An 8,332-nucleotide genomic window follows, 5' to 3' on the forward strand; every position below is an offset into this window, starting at 1 on the left:
AAAACTCATTTTAAAGCTTCTGATCAAAAATGACAAACACATACAAGAGTTCAAAGAATTTAAGGAAGCAACAAAACAAATCAAGGCTGATATATCAGAAATGAAGAACACAGTAGAGCAAATTAAAAGTACAATGGGGAGTCTCCAAAATAGAATGAAGCAAGCAGAAGAAAGAAATCTCAGAATTGGAAGATAGTTCCTGTCATCAGGGGAAAGCAAAGAAAAAGCTGGAAGCAGAGCTGGATCAGGCCAAAAAGAGTATTCAAGAATTGAAAGACACTATTAAGAGGCCAAATATAAGAGTTATGGGAGTTGCAGAAGGTGCAGAAAGAGAAGCTGAGTTTCCAAATGTGTTTAATGAAATAATAAAGGAAAATTTCCCTAATCTGGAGAAAGAATTGGGAAACAAGATCCAGGAGGGGCACAGAACTCCCAACAGGCTTGACCAAAAGCGATCTTCACCAAGATACATCATCATCAAGCTCTCTTCAATTGAACATAAACAAAAGATCCTTAAATGTGCACGTGAAAAAAGTCAATTGACATATAAAGGAATGCCAATTAAACTCACAGGAGATCTCTCCCAGGAAACTCTACAGGCAAGAAGAGAATGGAGTGACATATTCCAGATTCTAAAAGAAAAAAATTGTCGGCCTAGCATAACATATCCAGCAAAGCTTTCTTTTGTCTTTAAAAATGAAATAAAATTCTCTCACAAAAAACAAAAGTTGAAAGAATTTGCCTCTTCCAAACCTGCCCTACAAATGATGACTTCAAGATGCTCTCTTGACAGAGAAGAGGAATAGCACCTACCAAAACCAAAGGCAAATGGGAAGAAAATCCCAGTAAAGGGACAACAGAAGACTAAACCAATGAACAGCACATTGTTAAAATGACAGGACCAAAGTACCACCCATACATATTAAACTCTGAATGTAAATGGCTTAAGCTCAATAAAATGTCATAGATTAGTAGACTGAATTAAAAAACAAAACAACATCTATTTATTGTCTAGAAGAGACACACTTCACCACAAAAATCAGCAGAAATATATTGCATGGGTTTTGTTGTTTTCTGTCAGTTTCATCTCCTCAAAACACTTTCTGCTGATTAAATTCTTCAATTACTCATAGATCATACAGAAGCATCATTTTCTGCAAGAAGGTTCTTGATTTTCATTTCTTCAGCTACACGTTAGTCATTTAGTAGCATGCTATTTAACTTCATAGTATTGTTAATTTTTTTTCTCCCTGATGTTGATTTTGTTTTTTGGCTTTTCATTTAAGGGGTTTATAGTACCTGTGTAATGGAGACTGTCATATGTTGTAATATGTCATTTAACTTCATGGCATTGTAAATTTCTATTTTTGTTTCTATTGTTGATTTTGTATTATGACTTTTCATTTAAGGGGATGTACAGTAGCTGTGAAATGGAGACTAACATCCAGATGTGAGGATGCAGTGTAGTATGCATTTCTACTTCCAGACAAAGATGGACTTAAAATGAAACTGTTCACTATATCTTGACAATAGGATGCTGGACTCTCTGACATTGTCCATGCCCTCAATGATGGACATATGACTGTGTATGAAGAACTATATGTTAGTAATGATATAGAGGAACTGGGGGGGGGGCGGAATTAGGGAGGGGATAAGGGAAATCCCAGGAGCCTATGGAACTGTATCATAAAATGATAATAATAATAAAATGTTAAAAAAATTAAACTCATAAAGGGATAATATCGAGGATCTATAAAGAGCTCAACAAACTCAACAAATCAAAAGTCTAGTTAAGAAATGGACAAAAGGGCCCGGTGCGATGGCCTAGTGGCTAATTACTCACCTTGCATGTACAGGGATCCCATATAGGTGTCAGTTTGTGTCCCAGTGGCCCCACTTCCCTTCTACCTGCCTGCTTGGGGAATTGCAAAGCACTGGAAAATGGCCCAGAGTCTTGAGACTTTATACCCACGTGGGAAACTAGAAAGAATTTCCTGGCTCCTGGCTTCAGATAGGCTCAGCTCCAGCACTGCAGCCACATGAGGAATGTGCCAGTGGTTGAAAGATCTTTCTCTCTGTCTCACTTTCTCTCTATAAATCTGACTTTCTGATAAAAAAAAAAAAACTTTAAAAAGAGAAACGGACAAAAAATGATGATGAATTTCAAATAGCAAACAGAAACATGAAAAATTATCAGCATCACATCAGGGAAATGCAAGCCAACACTGTTACTTCACTCCAGTTAGAGTGATTCTTTTACAAATTTTTGAAGGAAATAATAAATTATTGTGAGAATATGGAGAAAAAGTTACCCTAATATACTGTTGGTGAGAACATAAACTAGAACAAACATGAAAGACAGTTTAGAGATTTCTCAGAAATTTGAAAATAGATCTAAGATAGCATGACCCATTCATCCCAACCCTGGAAATTTACCCAATTTGAAATTAGTACATAGAAACTGACCCAAATTGAAATTAGTATATGAAACTTGCAAATATATATGAAATTAGTTATCTGAACTCCTATGATTACTGAAGCTCAATTTGCAATAGTTAATAGGTAGAATCATCCCAGATGTTCATTAAATGATAACTGCGTAAAGAAAAAACTTTAGGTCCGGGCCTTGGGGTTGGGGGTGGCTTGCAGCTCCATGCAGTGTGGTGGCTGTGGGGGTGCCCCTGCTGGGCCGGATCCAAGGCTGTGGATTCAGGCCAAAGCCACTGCCAAAAGGCAGTGACTGAGTCCTTGGCTTTGGGCGTCCAGGTCCCCAAATGTTGCCAGCATCTGCCTACTGGCTGCCCAACGGCGAGCTCTGGGGTTTTTAGGATATGAAATTGCTGCTTAGGGACATCCATGATTAAGGCCAGTTTTAGTGTAGGTGAGAGATTAATTCTGGGTGGTTCCCAGTAACAGGGTCATGAAACTTTCGGGCAAATGTGGGGACTGAGACCTGATGGTTTGGAGGGCAGTGCCCATAAGAGCAATTTGGGCCAGATTGATTCACCAGCCAAATTAGAAATTCTGAGATTGGCTGTTAGCATAGAGCATCACTGACTGCCACACACCAGTCCACGTGGATGGGGGCCTGTCTGGCAGGGCTAGGTACCATTACTTGACTGGGTGGTGGAATATTGGACTGGTCACATTTGGCAGGGTCAAGACACTAACCAGCATGCGAGAGAACTTGGTCAAGGGGTTAACTCTGTGGGGGAAGTGTGGGCCCAACCTTGTGGAAAAACAAGTCCCACAGGTTAGCTTGTGAGCTGGGGTGGCGATGGGCTAAGCTAGGAGTGACCATGGCACCTGCCATCACTTACGGGTAAAGGAAATGATGTCAATCTGGGCAGGCCAAGGCAGCACCAGCCGAAGGTGCATTATAAAATAAGATGTGGGGTGGGCTGAGCTGCAACTGGAAGGGGGAGAACTGGGAAGGGCCAAGCCAACTTTAACTCACAAAAAAGAAAAGAAATCTGGATGGAGCACATGTCATTCTGACATAGGCACTTACCCGAACTGTTCTATATGAGGCACGGATACTACGGCACAGCATCGGAGGCAAAGGCTGAAACAGGTGAGGGGATAAGCCAGCTGGGTCAGAGCACCCACTGGCACCTGCGCAATTTAGGGCTGGGAATAGACTCGGCTGCAGAGCTGTGAGAGTACACCCTTGCCGGGTTGGGATTCCCACGGGGGCTGGAGTGAGGGTGGCACTCTGGTCTGGATATGGCTGCAATCTCCCTAGGCACATGTGGACTGAGGCTGGGCGCACCAAACTGGGCTCTGGAGAACCTGGGTAGATGTGGGACAGACTAGGCTGGGTCTCTGGCCCTACTGAGCCATGTGTGAGCAGTGTCTGGGTATGGACAAGACTTGGCAAGAACAACACCAAGAACTGGAATGGATTGAAGGTCAGCAACGAGGGCTGGCCCATGGAACCACCACTATGCACAAGACCTGGCATAGGGAGAGGTTCTGGAGGAGGAGCTTGGGAAACTCTTCTCTTGGAACACAGCCCCTACAGGTAAGCACAAGAACCATGATATGGAGCAACCCAGACCAGGTCAGAGGAAGATACCCACCATCATACATATGGCATAGGTGGGGGGCAGACCAGGCTGAACCCCTTCACATCAACCACTGTCGAAACTGAGTACCAGCATAGAGAATGGGTCAGGCCAGTTTCGGTTGCAACACATAACAGTGCACATTAAGGAATGCCAAGGTGAGGTAAGCCATACCAGATGTGGTTGCAGTGCCCAAACAACACACATGAGAACGGGGGTGGGGGCGGAAGAGGCAAAGCCAGCAGGGGAATGTGGGCTCCCCTGCTGGACAACTACTTCCACTGGAGAGCATGAGTTGGAATGGGGACAGACCAGACCAGGCAGGGCTACACCACCTGTGGGTCTCATGTGAGCTAGATAAGGGAAGGGAGAGGGTGGCCTGACTGTTCCGACTGGTGCAAGCAAAAATTAAGAGTGGGTGAGGGTTGGTTGGGCTTAGCCACATCATCAGATGGCAGAGGCTGGCACTGGGAGCTAATTCTTTTAAGTTAAATGCCAGAACCACCTGGTGTGTGCATAATCTGGAAGTTGAAGTGGCCTAGTAGGGAGATAGTGGGCACCTCCTTCCTGGGTAACCACTACCACTGGAGAGCACAAAAACCAGGACAGGGGCAGGGATGGCTAGACAGAAAGGCACCTGCCAGTATGTGTGTGGGCTGGATAGTAGGTTGGTTGGGTTGAACTAGGCTTCAATGCTCATTGACAAGTACGAGTGTTAAATGGGATGTGGGACAGACTGAACAAGCCTGAGGTACATACTCGCATGCATGGGAACCAGGGTAGGGAGCGGGCCTGGTGGGGGTTATGGGGAGTCACCCCAACTAGGCTGCAGGCCCCACTGGTTTGTGTGAGAACCGAGTATGAAGTGGATAGGATTGAGCTGGACTACAACACACATTAATTCAAGAGGAAGACAGGGATGGAAACAGAACTGACCCATCAATTGCAAAGACCAGCATGTGCATACGCTGATTGGGGCGACGGACTGTGCTAGACCCTGTAGTGGCAAACTCACACAAGAATCAGGTTTGGGATCATCTCAGATGAATTTTCTTTGGAGATCCCTCCAACTGAACTGCTGATCTCAGAACCCCAACCATGAAGAGCCTATGTCAGCCAGTGGATTTTGAACAGGTTTCATCGTGATTGAAATGGCGAGGATGGTAGCAATTCAGACCTGCTAAACTATCAAAACTGCTTGAGCAGGACCCTCAGAGCGTGCCTCACATCAGGTACCTGGGATGTGTAGGAGGCTGAGCCTGGACAAAGCCAAGGCTTTGTCACTCGGTCACTGCCTTTTGGCAGTGGCTTTGGCCTGAGTCCACAGCCTTGGATCCAGCCCGGCAGGGGCATCCCCACAGCCACCACACTACATGAAGTTGCAAGCTGCCCCCAACCCCAAGGCCCGGACCTAAAGATTTTTTTTTTTTAAAGATTTATTCATTTTATTACAAAGTCAGATATACAGAGAGGAGGAGAGACAGAGAGGAAGATCTTCCATCCGATGTTTCATTCCCAAGTGAGCCACAACGGGCTGGTGCTGCGCCGATCCAAAGCCGGGACCAGGAACCTCTTCCGGGTCTCCCACGCGGGCTCAGGGTCCCAAAGCACTGGGCCGTCCTCGACTGCTTTCCCAGGCCACAAGCAGGGAGCTGGATGGGAAATGGAGCTGCCAGGATTAGAACCGGCGCCCATATGGGATCCTGGTGCGTTCAAGGCGAGGACTTTAGCCGCTAGGCCACGCCGCCAGGCCCTAAAGATTTATTTATTTTTATTGCAAAGTCAGATCTACGGAGAAAAGGAGAGACAGAGAGGAAGAACTTCTGTCCAAAGATTCACACCCCAAGTGACTGCAATGACTAGTACTGCACCGATCCAAAGCAGGGGCCAGGAAATTCCTCCACATCTTCCATGCAGGTGCAGGGTCCCAAGGCTTTGGGCCATCTTTGACTCGTTTCCCAGGCAACAAGCAGGGAGCTGGATGGGAAGTGGAGTCATCAGGATTAGAACCGGCGCCCATATGGGATCCTGGCATGTTCAAGGTGAAGACTTTATTCGCCAAGCCACCTCGCCGGGCCCAAGACAAACACTTATAAGCAAAGGAAAATAAATTTAAAAATGAGCTCCGGTGTGATGGCTCAAAGGCTAAATTCTCATCTTAAAAATGCCTGGATCCCATACGAGTGCCGGTTCATGTCCCAGCTTCTCCACTTTCCATCTAGTTCCCTGCTTGTGGCCTGGGAAAGCAGAAGATATACCAAAGCTTTGGGATCTTACACCCATGTGGGAGACCTAGAAGAAACTCCTGGCTACTGGCTTTGGATTATTAGCTCAGTTCCAGCCATTGCAGCCACTTGGAAAGTCAACTGGCAATGAAAGATCTTTCTCTCTGAGTCTCCTTCTCTCCATAAAGCTGACATATAGGGAGTCAAGCTTTCACTAATGAGGTGCAAACCCATTTTACTATAAACCCTGAAGATACACACATCTCTATATATGTGTACAGGACAAAGGTTGCCTGACAATAATTAGAAATTATTCTTATGCTATGAAGAAAATGCAGAAATGTGAAATGTTAGAACACATTTTTATTGAACATCATGGTGGAAATGAGGCATATCTCCTCCCCGAAGTGCTCTGGTAATGTGGCACTTCAAAATGTCCCTTGTGTTCAGTCTGTGTTCTCTAAAAGCATTTCCTCTGAACCACAGAGGTGCCGATCTCCTTGTATTCTGCAGAGGAAATCCACATCTGCTTGAAAGTGCTCAGGGAGGTCATAATGGATGAGCCAAGCCACGAAGAGTAACATCTATCAGGAGAAGCAGTGATCCTGATGGGGGTTCCTTTGGAAGCCAGCAGCTCCAGTTCTTTCATGAGCCTTTCCTCCAGTCCAGGGAAGAGAGTGTTGCCCCCACTCAGCACGATCTCTGCAAAAAGGTTCTTCTGGATGTCAATGTCACACTTCATGATGCTGCTGGAGACCATTTTTGAGAGTCCCGGGTTGCATATGCCCAGTTGATCAGGTGAAAAGAGAACCTCAGGTACTTGGGACAGCTGTTCTCCAATGGGGATGACATTCCCATCTGGCAGTTTGTATTTTCTCACCAACTCCTCACTCTTCTTGCAACGGTCTTTCTCTGGATCCATGCTGATGTAGCACAGCTTCTCCTTGATGTCATCCACCACGGCCTTGTTGAGAATACATGGGTAGGTGCACCCGTTAGCGAGGAGGAGCCGGGTTATATGTTCTGTGATATCTCTTCCTGCCACGCAGAGTTTGGTGACTGCATGTGGTAGCATGTAACCCTCAAAGATGGGGACAGTGCAAGTAACTCCTTCGCCACTGTCAACCACAAGGCCTGTGACACAGGCGGAGGCATACAATGCTACCACAGCATGGTTGGCCAAGTAGAAACCTGGAACACTGAATTTCTCAAACATTATTTCGGTGGTTCTTTCTCGGGTCTCTCCTGGGTTCAAGGAGGGCTCAGTCAGGAGTAAAGGTTGTTCACTGGGTTTCATTCCAAGCTGCTCCTCAAAAAGATGGTTCCAAAGTTTCTCCATGTCATCCCATCCTGTAATCAGTCCACGCTCAATGGGGTAGTGCATATATAGAGAATCATACTGCTTCACAGCTTCAATTCCAACAAAGTACTTCTTCGGATTGGCTTTTGACGAAGGTATATTGAATTTTGGGTGCCCCACGACTGAGCTGACAATATGACGGGGTCCATTTTCTCCAGACAGTCCTATTTTACAGAGGCCTGAACCATTGTCAAAAATCAGAGCAGGAGCATCTGACACACCTGAATCAGACATGTTTTTAGTTGTTCTAGACTTCACAAAAATGAAGCTCAATTAGGCCTCTTTATGAGACTGTGGTTACCTCTGGAGCTTTGAAAGTTACAGGATTCCAAAATCTCTGGTTGTTGTCCAGTTGGAGCTGGTTGGCAGTTCCCTAGCCACCAGAACACCCCGTCTTTAACCCATGAATCTTGTCTCCTTTCTGGTGGCTCAAGGCCTGCAGAGGCAATTTATAGGCTGGCTGGCTGTATGTAACAATCTCACCATAGCAACAGTTGTCTAGGATAAGCATCAATGGGGGAGGAGCTGGGCCTCAGCCATCAGGGCTCACCAATTAGTGACACAGGAAGCAAGGGCTGGGTCTCAGCCATGAGGTGTCCCTAGGTAGTGGCAGATGAAGCAAGAGAAGTCAAACTACACATACAGATAGCTTTGGTAACCGATACAGAGGCCTATCTTTA

At 45.8% G+C, this 8,332-nt stretch overlaps 1 protein-coding gene across 1 annotated transcript; it reads right to left on the bottom strand.

The window, feature by feature from the left end:
- Positions 1–6,635: 6,635 nt before the first annotated feature.
- Positions 6,636–8,110, bottom strand: LOC101533260 (actin-related protein T1-like). Its single transcript, XM_004587677.4, has one exon. It carries the CDS (start codon positions 7,884–7,886, stop codon positions 6,753–6,755), a length of 1,134 nt encoding a protein of 377 aa, XP_004587734.2. The 5' UTR covers positions 7,887–8,110; the 3' UTR covers positions 6,636–6,752.
- Positions 8,111–8,332: the final 222 nt, after the last annotated feature.

Source organism: Ochotona princeps, chromosome X, assembly GCF_030435755.1.
Source record: "Ochotona princeps isolate mOchPri1 chromosome X, mOchPri1.hap1, whole genome shotgun sequence".
In the NCBI taxonomy this organism is placed as follows: domain Eukaryota; kingdom Metazoa; phylum Chordata; class Mammalia; order Lagomorpha; family Ochotonidae; genus Ochotona; species Ochotona princeps.

Bases quoted from the DNA above. Each gene is read 5' to 3' on its own strand.
- LOC101533260 (XM_004587677.4), bottom strand. From the start codon at position 7,886: ATGTCTGATTCAGGTGTGTCAGATGCTCCTGCTCTGATTTTTGACAAT.